The following is a 16944-nucleotide window of genomic DNA, read 5'->3' on the forward strand; positions in this document are numbered from 1 at the left end:
CACTTTAAGTTTTATTCTCATACTAATGTGACATGTCTTAAAAAGTAAACTCATTATTTGACATTTATTCACATTTATTAACTAAATACCCCACCCCAAACATCCATATCTGTACTATATTAAATATATGCTGTATAATTCACAACTTTAATATTAGGTAAAGAAAAAGTAAGACTCTTTTGTGGGTGCACTCTTAGAACTAGTTAGCGATAATGTACTGTGAATATTTTATGCATATAAAACATAACTTTTAATAACAAGGGTTAAAATATGGTATCCAAAGCGACAAACAAACACATATAATTATAATTAAAATGCTTTGGTCCTACAATTATCACCTTTTAATAACCAGGAAGAAACTCCTGAATTGATGTGTGGTGACCAAAACTGCCTCTCTAACAGACTGGTTGCCAATCTATGCACAAGAATTTTGTGTCGATGAGTAAGGGTATAACCCTTGTGTGCCTGACAAAGTTCCTATTGGGGTAAGTAAATGGAATTGAAGGAAGGAAAGAACAGTGATTCTGCTGTCAATGTTAGGCAGGGAAGCAAGGGCAAATAAGTGATTCAACTCCACTCCGTGGTGGTCATTCTGAGTTGTTCGCTCGTTGACGATTTTCGCTATGCTGCGATTTGTTGCTATATGCGCATGCGCATGGTACGCAGCGCGCATGCGCTAAGTAATTTAACACAAAACTTAGTAGATTTGCTGGTGTTCGTACAACGCTTTTCAGTCGCACTGCTGTTCGGTAAATGATTGACAGGAAAGGGGCGTTTCTGGGCGGCAACTCAGCGTTTTCACGGCGTTGGCTAAAAAACGCAGGCGTGTCAGGGAAAAACGCGGGAGTGTCTGGAGAAACGGGGGAGTGGCTGGCCGAACGCAGGGCGTGTTTGTGACATCAAACCAGGAACTAAACGGACTGAGCTGATCGCAATCTGTGAGTAGGTCCGGAGCTACTCAGAAACTGCAAAGAATTATTTAGTAGTAATTCTGCTAATCTTTCGTTCGCAATTCTGCTAAGCTAAGATACACTCCCAGAGGGCGGCGGCCTAGCGTGTGCAATGCTGCTAAAAGCAGCTAGCGAGCAAACAACTTGGAATGAGGGCGTGTATTCCCTGGTGGTCCCCCACCAAGTACTAACCAAGCCCAGCACTGTTTAGCTTCCAAGATCAGATGCTATTGGGCTTCTTCAGTGTGGTATGAAAGTAGATAATGTGAACGCAACAAATCCCTGGATCACTGATGAGAGATCACCATCAGGAAAATTGATCGGTAGAGATAGAAAGAAAATTGGTGGAAAAAACAGAGTGGGAAAAATAGAACAGGTGGATCTGCTGCCCACGATAGGCGGAGAGAGAGTTAATGCAAAGGTGTTAGCCCATATCCCTTCTCCGGATCGTAGTTGAGAGTCCACAAATGGTAGAGAGACTAATTGAAATTAGTGAAAAAGTGGCTTGAGTCCACAATTCCACCTCTGGCAAGGTAATATGAACACACTGGTTATAGATTATAGATCTAGCATGTGGAAAATAATACACATGTGTGGTACCTCTGGAATAGAGATTGACTCAAAATGAGGCTGTACATAGTGTTCACTAGAAACACTTACAAATTACATAGTAATGGTAACACAATTAGGACCAATCTCCTAGGAACATATATGCATCAGGGAAAGTGTGTGACTGAAATGCACAATGGCTAGAAGCTCAGTCAGATTGTATTTGAAACAATGTATTATTGTTGGATAGCATTAGAAAAACATATATATCTCTTCAAATGGCAACAAAGAAGGGCTATTCCAAATTAGAACACAGATGGACAGAATTTCAAAACATGAATATTATGTATAGCAAACATTCTGTGCTGCTCGAATCACAAACACATAATATATATGTATAGTCTCAGGCAATCCTAATCAAATTACCTACAATGTCTGTAATAACAGTTCCAACATTATAATCAAAAGTGGAACTTTAATGCCCACTCAGCCACATGACAATTCCCACAGGTACACCCTCGTTTCTAGGGTTAACAATACACAGAAAACCTTAATGGTAATAGAACCCCAGTGTCAAGTAACACTATAGGTAGACCTGTACGAGGGAGATCCAGGCCGTGGGTCTCATGGTCAGCTGTCCACAGAGGCAGGGGAGCGGAAGACCAGTTTCGCCCGCTCACAGAAACGAGGGTGTACCCGTGGGAATTTATAACCAGTGTGTTCATATTACCTTGCCAGAGGTGGAATTGTGGACTCAAGCCACTCTTTCACTAATTTCAATTAGTCTCTCTACCATTTGTGGACTCTCAACTACGATCCGGAGAAGGGATATGGGCTAACAACTTCGCATTAACTCTCTCTCCGCCTAACGTGGGCAGCAGATCCACCTGTTCTATTTTTCCCACTCTATTTTTTCCACCATTTTTCTTTCTATCTCTACCAATCAATTTTCCTGATGGTGATCTCTCATCAGTGATCCAGGGATTTGTTGCGTTCACATTATCTACTTTCATACCACACTGAAGACACCCAATACCGTCTGATCTTGGAAGCTAAACAGTGCTGGGCTTGGTTAGTACTTGGTGGGGGACCACCAGGGAATACCGAGTGGAGTAGAATCACTTATTAGCCCTTGCTTCCCTGCCTAACATTGACAGCAGAATCACTGCTCTTTCCTTCCTTCAATTCCATTTACTTACCCCAATAGGAACTTTGTCAGGCACACAAGGGTTATACCCTTACTCATCGACACAAAATTCTTGTGCATAGATTGGCAACCAGTCTGTTAGAGAGGCAGCTTTGGTCACCACACATCAATTCAGGAGTTTCTTCCTGGTTATTAAAAGGTGATAATTGTAGGACCAAAGCATTTTAATTATAATTATATGTGTTTGTTTGTCGCTTTGGATACCATATTTTAACCTTTGTTATTAAAAGTTATGTTTTATATGCATAAAATATTCACAGTACATTATCGCTAACTAGTTCTAAGAGTGCACCCACAAAAGAGTCTTACTTCTTCTTTACCTAATATTCATAGTATTACTGTTGACTCAAGGTGCACCACCATAGAGACTTGATTTGTGGACTTTACCCTTAATTGTCTAAATTTGGTATTTACGATTATACACAATATTGCTACTGGTACGGAATCACCCCTCTTACTTGTTTTAATTCACACCTTTGCCTAAAGCAGACCTTTAAATGTCTGCATAAATATCTGAAAAGATGGTGCCATCAGTGGAGTATCTATAATGTGTGCAAGGTGTGCAGTGCACACAAGGGCCCACACCGCAAATCCTGCACCCATTTCCTACTTACCCCTCCAGAATCCCGCACCGTCGGCATCAGCACTGCACAAATCACCTAAAAAATGGCGCTGCACTAATTTTCTTGCCATTTTGCGCATGTGCAGTAGGAAAATCTCTGGGAAAATGGCTACCTCACCATTTTCCCAGAGACCTGTGCATGCACTCTAGACTCTTGTACAGCGCTAGGGTCTCCTAGTGACCCTAGTGCTCAGAGTCCTTCTGCGTTTTCCTGACTAAAGATTAGAGGCCAAGACAGAGACTGCACTGTCACGCACCTCGGGCAGCGGCGACCGCGCTTGTCCCTGCGGGTGGCCTGGTCTGCCCGGCGCCTCTCTTCTCCTGGCGGTCTCCGGCTTCGGCGGCGGGTCGGCGCGTCCCTCCGGCGGCTTCCCGGAAGCAAGGACGCCGCCATCATAAGCGAGGGCAAGGAGGCGGAGCAGGTCTGACGTCACCTGCCTGCTCCGCCAATCAGGCTAGGGCGGGGGATTTAAAACCAGACACCAGGCAGAGATCCGGTGCCTGAGTAGCTTCGTTTCTCCTGCGGAAGCTGTGATTCCAGAGCTCCCTCGTCCCTGTGATCTCCTGTGCCTCCAAGCATCCTGTGCCTCCAAGCATCCTGTGCCTCCAAGCACCCCGTGCCTCCAAGCACCTCCTTGCCTCCAAGCACCTCGTGCCTCCAAGTACCTCCGTGCCTCCAAGCACCTCGTGTCTCCAAACACCTTGGTGCCTCCAAACACCTCTGTGCCTCCAAGCACCTCCGTGCCTCCAATTACCTCGTGCCTCCAAGCACTTCCGTGCCTCCAAGCACCTCGTGCCTCCAAGCACCTCCGTGCCTCCAATTACCTCGTGCCTCCAAGCTCCTCCCTGCCTCCAAGCACCTCCCTGCCTCCAAGCACCTCGTGCCTCCAAACACCTCGTGCCTCCAAGCACCTCGTGCCTCCAAACACCTCCGTGCCTCCAAGCACCTCGTGCCTCCAAGCACCTCCGTGCCTCCAATTACCTCGTGCCTCCAAGCACCTCCGTGCCTCCAAGCACCCTCGTGCCTCCCAGCACTCCCTGTACTCCCAGCACCTCAGTGCCTCCAACACCACAGTGTCTCCAACACCACAGTGCCTTCAATATCTCAGTACCTCAGCCTTCAGTATTTCTACAAGTCTTGTCTTTCAGGAGACCTTCAAGAATTCCTCTGTGCTTCCTGCCTGCCGTCTTAATCCTGCATGAGGAAGACCTACATCCGGCCATCTCTACTGCGACCCAGTAACGGATCCTCTTCCCGGTCATCGGAAGAAGCCCCGAGTCCACAACACTCCCAAACCAGGTCAGTGATAGTATACTCAGGCCCCATGGACCCGGGGAATCGGAACACGGACTCAAGTGCCATCCAGAACCTGGCTTCTCGAGTACAAAGTCAGGAAGCGGCACAAGGCCAGGTGATGCAGTACCTCCAGCAGTTGTCCGGGCGTCTGGATCAGATTCAGGCGTCTCTAGCCTCAGTAATTCCGGCACCTGTTCTAGTAGTCGCACCAGTCGCCGTTGCCAGCAATGTTCAACCATCGGCCGGTATCACTCCACGCCTTCAGCTGCCTACTCCGTCCCGCTATAATGGGAATCCTAAAAATTGTCGTGGTTTCTTGAACCAATGCGAGGTACATTTCGAGCTACTTGCACACAACTTTCCTACAGACCGGTCCAAGGTAGCATATATTATTTCTCTGTTGGAAGGTTCTGCTTTGGATTGGGTGTTTCCATTATGGGAACGATCTGATCCCATGGTTTCCAACTATACCAACTTCATCTCGTCCTTTCGAAGGATTTTCGACGAACCCGGCAGAATGACCACTGCTTCTTCCGACTTGCTCCGTGTTCGACAGGGCGCCCGTTCCGTGGGTCAGTACGTGGTTCATTTCCAGACCATTGCTTCCGAACTACGCTGGAATAATGACGCCCTGAGAGCTGCCTTCTGGAACGGTCTTTCCGACCGGCTGAAAGATGAGCTGGTTACCAGAGATCTGCCGGATCCATTAGAAGATCTGATTTCCCTTTGCGTCAAGGTGGATCTTCGGATGCAGGAGCGTGGAAGAGAACGTAGCCGTCCGGATCGTTCCAGGTTCCGGAATCCTACTCCTAGACCGGTGGCCTCACCTAGCTCAGATGAGCCCATGCAAATTAACCGATCCCGACTGTCTCCGGAAGAACGACAGCGTCGTCGTGAGGGTAAACTCTGCCTTTACTGTGGAGCCGCGGATCATTTTCTTAAATCTTGTAAATCTCGTCCGGGAAACGGGCAGGCCTAGCTTGTTCCGGAGGAGTCAAGCTGGGGGTTACGACAAAAGCTTCTCCAACTTCGGACTGTTTGCTTCCAGTAACGCTAGTCTCCGATTCAGTCTCCAAGTCTTGTGAAGCCCTATTGGATTCCGGAGCTGCAGGGAACTTCATTTCTTCCTTCTGTGCCCAAAGCTTGGGTTTAAAGTTACGGCCTATCGAGCGGCCAATTTCACTGACGGCTATCAACGGGACTAGAATTTCCAAAGGTCTTATAATGTGGCGCACGGGGCCAGTTAAGCTGCAGGTCGGGGCTCTACATCAGGAAGATTTGGAACTCTTGGTAATCCCAGAAATGCCCCATGATCTGGTTCTTGGAATGCCTTGGCTAAAAAGTCATAATCCCCACATCGACTGGAAGTCGTCACAAATTCTGTCCTGGAGTTCCTTTTGTCACACTAATTGTCTTACTCCTGTTTGTCCGCTCCGTGTCACCTCCAAAACGGATGAAGAGCACATTCCGGAGGCATATCAAGGGTACAAGGACGTATTTTCGGAACAAGCTGCTGACCTGTTACCACCTCACAGGCCTTGGGACTGCCCTATTGACCTTGTCCCAGGGAAGACGCCACCCCGTGGTCGCACATATCCTCTGTCTCTTCCCGAGACTCAAGCCATGTCGGAGTATATTAAGTCCAATATGCTCAAGGGATTTATTCGCCCCTCTTCCTCCCCTGCTGGTGCGGGCTTCTTTTTCGTGAAGAAAAAGGACGGGGGGTTGAGACCATGCATCGACTACCGCGGCTTAAACGACATTACTATTAAGAATAAATACCCCTTGCCACTAATCACAGAATTATTTGATAGGGTTCGTGGTGCCCGCATTTTTTCCAAACTCGACTTGAGGGGAGCTTATAATCTTATACGCATCCGAGAGGGGGATGAATGGAAGACTGCCTTTAATACCCGAGATGGGCATTACGAATACTTGGTGATGCCGTTTGGTCTTAGTAATGCTCCCGCGGTTTTCCAGGGATTCGTCAATGAAATCTTTCGTGACATGCTGTATCAGAGTGTTGTGGTATATTTGGACGACATACTGATCTTTTCCAAGAATCTTGTCGAACACAGGACTCAAGTCAAAGAGGTGCTCCACCGTTTACGAGAGAATCAGCTCTATGCCAAGCTTTCCAAATGTACCTTTGAAGTAACATCTATTCCGTTCCTCGGTTATATCATCTCGGGGACGGAGCTTTGCATGGATCCGGAAAAGCTGTCTGCCATTCGTGACTGGACTCAGCCTCTTTCTTTGAAAGCAATACAAAGGTTCCTGGGCTTTGCGAACTACTACAGGAAATTCATTAAGGGTTTCTCCACCATTGTTGCGCCCATTACCGCCCTGACGAGGAAGGGTTCTAATCCAAGTTTGTGGCCTCCGGAAGCCATTGTAGCTTTTTCTCACTTAAAGTTAGCTTTCATGACGGCTCCAGTTCTCCAACAACCAAATTTCGATGAACCCTTCTTCTTAGAAGTTGATGCATCTTCAGTCGGGGTTGGGGCTGTTCTCTCCCAGTACTCCTCTGATAAGAAATTACATCCGTGTGGCTTCCATTCTCGTAAATTCTCTCCGGCCGAACGAAATTACACTAATGGAGACCAGGAACTCTTGGCTATCAAATCTGCCTTGGAAGAGTGGAGATATCTTCTGGAAGGGGCTAAACATGTGTTTACCATCTACACGGATCACAAGAATTTGCTGTACATCAAATCCGCACAATGCTTGAATCCTCGCCAGGCGAGATGGGCACTTTTCTTTTCCCGATTCTCGTTCATTATCAAGTACCGGGCCGGGACTCTCAATATTAAAGCAGATGCGCTTTCCCGTTCACAAGTTTCCACAGACGAGGATGAACCTCCTGAGCGGGGTTTAATTCTGAATCCAGTTTCTGTCTCTGCTGCTTTAACTACTCCAGCTCCTCCTCCTGGAAGAATGTCCGTACCAGCTAGATTCCGGCCAGGAATACTACTGTGGGTCCATAACTCCAAGTTTTCCGGTCATCCCGATGCCCAGAAGATGTACAAGTTTCTGCAAAGGTCTTACTGGTGGAACACCATGAGGAAGGATGTACAAGATTGCGTTAATTCTTGTCCCCAATGTACACAACATAAATCTCCTCGTCTGCCTCCTGCAGGGTCACTTCGTCCTCTGCCTATCCCTGTGAGACCCTGGACTCACATTTCCATGGACTTCATCACTGACTTGCCCTGTTCCAAGGGTTGCAACACCGTTTGGGTTATCGTTGACCGTTTTTCGAAGATGGCACACTTTGTGCCTTTGACTGGTCTCCCGACAGCACCGAAACTGGCTCTACTGTTTATCCGAGAACATTTTCGTTTGCATGGGTTGCCACAAGAGATTGTTTCTGACCGTGGAGTACAGTTCACCGCCAGGTTTTGGAAAGCCCTCTGTTCAACCCTACAAATTAAACTTAAGTTTTCGTCCGCTTATCATCCCCAAACAAATGGTCAAACGGAACGAGTCAATCAAGATCTAGAGACTTTTCTTCGTTTGTATCTCTCTCCTTCACAGGACAACTGGGTGGAGTTGTTGCCTTGGGCGGAGTTTGCCCATAACCATTTGTTTCATTCTTCCACTGGGGAATCACCATTCTTCGTCAACTACGGGTTCCATCCCCGTGTTCCAGAATTTCCAAGCCTTCCGATAGTAGAGGTTCCTGCTGTAGCGTCCACTCTACAACACTTTGGACAAATTTGGAGAAAGGTTCATGCTAATCTTAAGAAGGTTTCTGTCCGGTACAAGTTCTTCGCAGATAAGAAACGGCGAGCCGCACCTCAATATAAAGTTGGGGACAGGGTATGGCTGTCCACACGTAATCTCCGGTTGAAGGTGCCCACCATGAAATTCGCTCCAAGGTTCATCGGTCCTTACCCGGTGCTAAAAGTCTTAAATCCTGTGGTCTGTAAACTGGGTTTGCCTGCCCATCTTCGAATACCTAACGCCTTTCATGTTTCTCTACTCCGTCCCCTCATTCTGAATCGGTTCCACTCAGCATTCCCTAGGCCAACGTCTGTAGTGGCAGAAGCTGGAGCGGAGTTTGAAATCAAAGCTATTCTTGACTCTCGTTATCTTCATAAAAAATTACAGTACTTGGTGGACTGGAAGGGTTATGGTCTTGAGGAGAGAAGTTGGATTGAGGCTACTGAAGTAACGGCTCCTCGTCTGGTTCGGATCTTCCACTCCAGACATCCGACTAAGCCCGGGAAGTGTCCAGGGGCCACTCCTGGAGGAGGGGGTACTGTCACGCACCTCGGGCAGCGGCGACCGCGCTTGTCCCTGCCTCTCTTCTCCTGGCGGTCTCCGGCTTCGGCGGCGGGTCGGCGCGTCCCTCCGGCGGCTTCCCGGAAGCAAGGACGCCGCCATCATAAGCGAGGGCAAGGAGGCGGAGCAGGTCTGACGTCACCTGCCTGCTCCGCCAATCAGGCTAGAGCGGGGGATTTAAAACCAGACACCAGGCAGAGATCCGGTGCCTGAGTATCTTCGTTTCTCCTGCGGAAGCTGTGATTCCAGAGCTCCCTCGTCCCTGTGATCTCCTGTGCCTCCAAGCATCCTGTGCCTCCAAGCATCCTGTGCCTCCAAGCACCCCGTGCCTCCAAGCACCTCCTTGCCTCCAAGCACCTCGTGCCTCCAAGCACCTCCGTGCCTCCAAGTACCTCCATGCCTCCAAGTACCTCCGTGCCTCCAAGTACCTCCGTGCCTCCAAGCACCTTGGTGTCTCCAAATACCTCCGTGCCTCCAAGCACCTCGTGCCTCCAAACACCTTGGTGCCTCCAAACACCTCTGTGCCTCCAAGCACCTCCGTGTCTCCAATTACCTCGTGCCTCCAAGCACTTCCGTGCCTCCAAACACCTCCGTGCCTCCAAGCACCTCGTGCCTCCAAGCACCTCCGTGCCTCCAATTACCTCGTGCCTCCAAGCACCTCCCTGCCTCCAAGCACCTCCCTGCCTCCAAGCACCTCCCTGCCTCCAAGCACCTCGTGCCTCCAAACACCTCGTGCCTCCAAGCACCTCGTGCCTCCAAACACCTCCGTGCCTCCAAGCACCTCGTGCCTCCAAGCACCCCCGTGCCTCCAAGCACCTCCGTGCCTCCAATTACCTCGTGCCTCCAAGCACCTCCGTGCCTCCAAGCACCCTCGTGCCTCCCAGCACTCCCAGCACCTCAGTGCCTCCAACACCACAGTGTCTCCAACACCACAGTGCCTTCAATATCTCAGTACCTCAGCCTTCAGTATTTCTACAAGTCTTGTCTTTCAGGAGACCTTCAAGAATTCCTCTGTGCTTCCTGCCTGCCGTCTTAATCCTGCATGAGGAAGACCTACATCCGGCCATCTCTACTGCGACCCAGTAGCGGTTCCTCTTCCCGGTCATCGGAAGAAGCCCCGAGTCCACAACACTCCCAAACCAGGTCAGTGATATGCACTCAGGCCCCCTTCTCTCTCAAGACGCCCCTAGTGCCGCTTCTCTATATATTTCACCACTTTAGGGCAAGAGTGAGTAAAGGCCCATACACATTAGACGATGTCGCTCTGTGAGCGACATCGTCTAACGTTTCCCCCTCCCGGGCCGGCCGGTCGGCGGCCGCCTATACGCACTGAGCGATATGACCGCTCATATCGCTCAGTGACGTCACGCCCCCGCCAGCCCTGCATGAAGGTCGTGGACGACAGTCCACATCCTTCATGCATGCCCTACCGACAGCGACGATCGTTGCCGACCCGCGGGGCCGCGCATCGGTCGTCGCTGGCGGCATACACACTTAACGATATAATGAGCGACGTCGCTCAAGGAGGGGGAAAATGAGCGACGTCGCTCATTATATCGTTAAGTGTGTATGGACCTTAAGAGTGAAATGCCTACAATCTTTTAGCAATCAGAAATGCCATGAAGAAAGTCAAAATGCTCTTTTGATAAAATGTAACTGACATGTTATGCAATTTGAGCTTTTTGACGCACAGTGTAACTATCATTGTCAGAAAGAGACACAAGGGGGCTATTCACAGTTGGTTGCATATTTGCTCTCGCACATGCTGGGGTCCGCCATGTTTCCTATAGAAGGAAACGTCACCCGCTGGTCCCGAAAATGGGCATAACACACTTGTGTTTCCCAATCCCCCCCCCCCCAATGCCACGTTGCCACCCCCGGAAGCCCGTCGCATGTCAATCATCATGCGATCACATCCTTCCGTGATGCAATCACATGGTGAAGGGTTGCACACATGCACTATGGCCAGTCCCTATGGACACGGCTGCTTCACGTGAATGCATTGGATACTCCCATATCTGAAAATGTAATAGCCTACGAACTGCAAGCAGGCATAACATTTCTGCAATTTCACTGCTAGAGTTTCAGCTTGAAATAATTCAAAAGGACAAAACAATTGGTTTTATCTTTATAGTATTGCCGCTCTAAATCTAGCAGCTAACTCAGTGGAGCCTCTCAGCAGCCTGCAACTTGCTGGCTATAAAGGTGTGTACACACGGTGCAATATTTATTTTGATTCTGACTATATAGTCAAAATCGTAAGAAAATATAGTGCATATCACACCGTGTGTATAGTCTGTGCAGGCAGCCCAACACTGACTATACCGGCGGGGCCAGGCTGCGACCACGTCGAATAGTCAATGTTGGGCTGAACGGCGCATCACGCCGTGTGTACACACCTTAACACTTATCCCAGTGTGTTTTTTGATATATACTATAGGTTAGCAGGGTTTTTCAGTCTGCAAGAGTAAATCCTAATCAATGTATTAACAGTATTCCAGTCATAACATTTGCCAGGATATATCAGACAATGTGGTATGTACTGTACAGTACCATGACTAGCCAATACATGTTACAACCTTTTAAACCCCTAAGCAATCAAATAGCTATCACCTCATTATTCAGCATTAGATATGTCCAGGGGTGGATAGGGATGGGAAACTAGCCCGGGAAATTTATGGAAGCAGTTCTGATGACGGGGTGGGGTCTTTTAAGCGACGGGATCCCTCCTTATAGGGCTTGATTTATGCATCTTTTGCTGCAGTTGTGTATGAGACCAGAGGCGGATTGGGAACTAAATGTCTCCATTTTTAGACGTGGCCCAACAGTGGCAGCAGAACAAGAGGTATAACATACTGCGCGCTACATGGTATGTTATACCTCTTGTGGCATGGCACATCACTGGATGGCAGAGTTGCTGCACTGCAGAGATGGAATAAAAGAATGCATGGGAACAATGCAGTGTACTGAGTGCGGTGGGCTGCCTGTCATGTGGGGAGTGGGGCCACATGACAACACACAAAACTGGCCCCACAGACAAGTAGGCCCACCAGGAATATTCCTGGTGGACCCTATGGCCAATCCGCCCCTGGGTATGTCACAAAGAAGAAACTCTTAAATCAGATAATAGACCATCCTCACTCATCCCAATGTGTTAAGCAACAACCTCATCATGTAAACATCAGCTGTATACAGTAATCTATACCTGTGAAAGGTAGACTTTCTGACAAGGCTTTCTTCAGTTTTCTCTAATAACTTTTTTTGAAGTTCATGGTGATGTTTTGTTGATATTATGCCAAATTTTTGAATGACCGGTACATTGACAATTGGCATCTTGTCTTCTGATGGAGTACTGCATGGGTAAAACAGAGTCATAAATAAATAAATGATAGGTAAAAACTGTTTAAGCATTCACATATTCTAGAAAATCATCAAATGTGTAGAAAAATCAATAGTTATGCTTAGTGAATATTACTGTTTTGCTTTTATTGCATTTTAAAGAGATAGTGCCCAATCCAGACAATTAACAAAATCTAGTAAGAAAAACCTATGTGCACAGAATAATAAGATTTTACTCACCGGTAAATCTATTTCTCGTAGTCCGTAGTGGATGCTGGGGACTCCGTAAGGACCATGGGGAATAGACGGGCACCGCAGGAGACTGGGCACTCTAAGAAAGAATTAGGACTACTGGTGTGCACTGGCTCCTCCCTCTATGCCCCTCCTCCAGACCTCAGTTAATGAAACTGTGCCCGGACGAGCCGACATTACAAGGAAAGGATTTTGGAATCCAGGGTAAGACTCATACCAGCCACACCAATCACACCGTATAACTTGTGATAACATACCCAGTTAACAGTATGAAAAACAACAGAGCATCAGACAACCTGATGCAACATAACATAACCCTGATTTAAGCAATAACTATATACAAGTATTGCAGAAGAAGTCTGCACTTGGGACGGGCGCCCAGCATCCACTACGGACTACGAGAAATAGATTTACCGGTGAGTAAAATCTTATTTTCTCTAACGTCCTAGTGGATGCTGGGGACTCCGTAAGGACCATGGGGATTATACCAAAGCTCCCAAACGGGCGGGAGAGTGCGGATGACTCTGCAGCACCGAATGAGCAAACACAAGGTCCTCCTCAGCCAGGGTATCAAACTTGTAGAATTTTGCAAAAGTGTTTGATCCCGACCAAGTAGCTGCTCGGCAAAGCTGTAATGCTGAGACCCCTCGGGCAGCCGCCCAAGAAGAGCCCACTTTCCTTGTGGAATGGGCTTTTACTGATTTTGGATGCGGCAATCCAGCTGCAGAATGAGCCTGCTGAATCGTGTTACAGATCCAGCGAGCAATAGTTTGCTTTGAAGCTGGAGCACCCAGCTTGTTGGGTGCATGCAGGATAAACAGCAAGTCAGTTTTCCTGACTCCAGCCGTTCAGGCTACATAAACCTTCAAAGCCCTGACTACGTCTAGTAACTTGGCATCCTCCAAGTCACGAGTAGCGGCAGGCACCACAATAGGTTGGTTCAAATGAAAAGATGACACCACTTTTGGCAGAAATTGCGGACGAGTCCGTAATTCTGCCCTGTCCATATGGAAAACCAGATAGGGGCTTTTATGTGACAAAGCCGCCAATTCTGACACACGCCTAGCCGAAGCTAAGGCCAATATCATGACCACCTTCCACGTGAGATATTTTAACTCCACGGTTTTAAGTGGCTCAAACCAGTGTGATTTCAGGAAACTCTACACCACGTTAAGATCCCAAGGTGCCACTGGTGGCACAAAAGGGGGCTGAATATGCAGCACTCCCTTTACAAACGTCTGAACTTCAGGAAGAGAAGCCAGTTCCTTTTGAAAGAAAATGGATAGGGCTGAAATCTGGACCTTAATGGACCCCAATTTTAAGCCCAAAGTCACTCCCGACTGTAGGAAGTGAAGGAAACGGCCCAGCTGGAATTCCTCTGTAGGGGCATTCCTGGCCTCACACCAAGCAACATATTTTCGCCATATACGGTGATAATGTTTAGCCGTCACGTCCTTCCTAGCCTTTATCAGCGTAGGAATAACCTCATCCGGAATGCCTTTTTCTGCTAGGATCCTGCGTTCAACCGCCATGCCGTCAAATGCAGCCGCGGTAAGTCTTGGAACAGACAGGGCCCCTGTTGCAACAGATCCTGTCTGAGAGGCAGAGGCCATGGGTCCTCTGTGAGCATTTCTTGCAGTTCCGGATACCAAGTCCTTCTTGGTCAATCCGGAACAATGAGTATTGTTCTCACTCCTCTTTTTCTTATGATTCTCAGCACCTTGGGTATGAGAGGAAGAGGAGGAAACACATAAACCGACTGGAACACCCACGGTGTCACTAGTGCGTCCACAGCTATCGCCTGAGGGTCTCTTGACCTGGCGCAATACATTTGTAGCTTTTTGTTGAGGCGGGATGCCATCATGTCCACCTGTAGCAGTTCCCAACGACTTGTAATCTGTGTGAAGACTTCTTGATGAAGTCCCCACTCTCCCGGGTGGAGGTCGTGCCTGTTGAGGAAGTCTGCTTCCCAGTTGTCCACTCCCGGAATGAACACTGCTGTCAGTACTTTTACGTGATTCTCCGCCCAGCAAAGAATTCTGGTGGCCTCCGCCATCGCCACCCTGCTCCTTGTGCCGCCTTGGCGGTTTACATGAGCCACTGCGGTGATGTTGTCTGACTGAATCAGCACCGGTTGGTTGCGAAGCAGAGGCTCCGCTTGACTTAGGGCGTTGTATATGGCCCTCAGTTCCAGGATATTGATGTGCAGACAAGTCTCCTGACTTGACCATAGACCCTGGAAATTTCTTCCCTGTGTGACTGCCCCCCACCCTCGGAGGCTTGCATCCGTTGTCACCAGGACCCAGTCCTGAATGCCGAACCTGCGACCCTCGAGAAGGTGAGCACTCTGCAGCCACCACAGAAGAGACACCCTGGCCATGGGGGATAGGGTGATTAGCCGCTGCATCTGAAGATGCGATCCGGACCACTTGTCCAACAGATCCCCCTGAAAGGTCCTCGCATGGAACCTGCCGAAGGGAATGGCTTCGTATGACGCCACCATCTTTCCCAGGACTCGCGTGCATTGATGCACCGACACCTGTTTTGGTTTTAAGAGGTCTCTGACCAGAGTCACGAGCTCCTGAGCCTTCTCCGCCGGGAGAAAAACCTTCTTCTGGTCTGTGTCCAGAATCATGCCCAGGAAGGGCAGACGCGTCGTAGGAATCAGCTGCGACTTTGGAATATTCAGAATCCAGCCGTGCTGTTGCAACACTTCCCGAGAGTGTGCTACGCTGATCAGCAACTGCTCTCTGGACCTCGCCTTTATGAGGAGATCGTCCAAGTATGGGATAATTGTGACTCCTTGCTTTCGCAGAAGCACCATCATTTCTGCCATTACCTTGGTAAATATTCTCGGTGCCGTGGACAGACCAAACGGCAACGTCTGGAATTGGTAATGACAGTCCTGTACCACAAATCTGAGGTACTCCTGATGAGGTGGATAAATGGGGACATGCAGGTAAGCATCCTTTATGTCCAGAGACACCATAAAATCCCCCTCTTCCAGGCTTGCAATGACCGCTCTCAGCGATTCCATCTTGAACTTGAACCTTTTCAGGTATATGTTCAGGGATTTCAAATTCAATATGGGTCTGACCGAACCGTCCGGTTTCGGTACCACAACATGGTCGAATAATAACCCTTTCCTTGTTGAAAGAGGGGAACCTTGACCACCACCTGCTGAAGATACATTCTGTGAATTGCAGTTAACACTGTTTCCCTCTCGTGGGGGGAAGCCGGCAGGACCGTCGGTGAGGGGGCATCTTCTCAAAGTCCAGCTTGCATCCCTGAGACACAATATCTATTGCCCAGGGATCTAACAGGGAGTGAACCCACTTGTGGCTGAGCTTACGCAGGTGTGCCCCCACCGGGCCTAGCTCCGCCTGTGGAGCCCCAGCGACATGCAGTGGATTTTAGTAGAGGCCGGGGAGGACTTCTGTTCCTGGGACCTAGCTGTGTTGTGCGGCTTCTTTCCTCTGCCCCCGCCTCTGGCAAGAAAGGACCTCGGACTTTCTTGTTTCTTTGTTCTAAAGGCTGCATTTGATAATGTCGTGCTTTCCTAGGCTGTGCAGGAATATAAGGCAAATTATCAGAATTACCAGCTAAAGCTGTGGAGACCAGGTCCGAGAACCCTTCTCCACACAATCCTCAGCCTTCCATATGCCTCTTAAGTCGGCATCATCTGTCCATTGCATATTCTACAGGACACGTCAAGCAGAAATCGACATAGCTTTGCCTCTAGGACCCAGTATACTCATGTCTCTTTGGGCATGTTTTATATATATATATATCTTTTAAGACAGCATCTTTAGTATATATATATATATATCTCTATATATACATATATCTATATATATATCTACATACTAGGGTCTCAATCTCTGCTGATAAGGTACCTGTCCACGCTGCCACAGCGCTATAAACCCATGCCGACACAATCGCCGGTCAGAGTAGTGTCCCAGAATGTGCACGCTATCTGCAGGATCCCTGAGAATAGCTGTTACGACAGGGCTGCCTTTTGGGCAAACGTGACACCCTAGGGGAAGATTCCCATCGTATCCTGGCCCTAGTGTGGAAAGGATACTGCCTGAGAATTCTTTGTGGGAAACTGCAGTCTCTGGTCTGGAGATTCCCGCTCTTTTCCATCATGAGAGGAGGGAAATTTACCTCAGCTTTCTTTCCCTTAAATATGTGTACCCTTGTGTCAGGGACAGATGAGTCATCAGTGATATGCAAATCATCTTTTATTACAATAATCATATATTGAATACTTTTCTGCCATTTTGGCTGTAACTTTGCATTATCGTAGTCGACACTGGAGTCAATCTCCGTGTCGACATCAGTGTTTATTATTTTGGATAGTGAGCCTTGAGAGACACTGAAGGTCTCTGCGACAGAGGGACAGACATGGGTAGATTTCCTGTCTGTTCTCTAATCTTTT

General features: G+C 48.4%; 1 protein-coding gene and 1 pseudogene across 4 annotated transcripts in view; one reads left to right on the forward strand and one right to left on the reverse strand.

Annotated features, from left to right (window-relative positions):
• Positions 1–16944, reverse strand: part of TMEM232 (transmembrane protein 232) — a 530130-nt gene that overhangs the window by 472813 nt on the left and 40373 nt on the right. For 3 of the 4 annotated variants that reach the window (XM_063964108.1, XM_063964107.1, XM_063964106.1), the window contains exon 2: positions 12118–12264. In XM_063964108.1, the coding sequence (XP_063820178.1) occupies positions 12118–12245 (128 nt within the window). In that variant the 5' untranslated portion in view covers positions 12246–12264. Of the gene's footprint in view, positions 1–12117; positions 12265–16944 lie in introns of those variants that run through there. The other variant, XM_063964109.1, reaches the window with a different exon arrangement.
• LOC134933182 (5S ribosomal RNA) lies at positions 2501–2618 on the forward strand (annotated as a pseudogene).

The sequence above is a fragment of the Pseudophryne corroboree genome, chromosome 1 (genome assembly GCF_028390025.1).
Source record: "Pseudophryne corroboree isolate aPseCor3 chromosome 1, aPseCor3.hap2, whole genome shotgun sequence".
NCBI lineage: Eukaryota > Metazoa > Chordata > Amphibia > Anura > Myobatrachidae > Pseudophryne > Pseudophryne corroboree.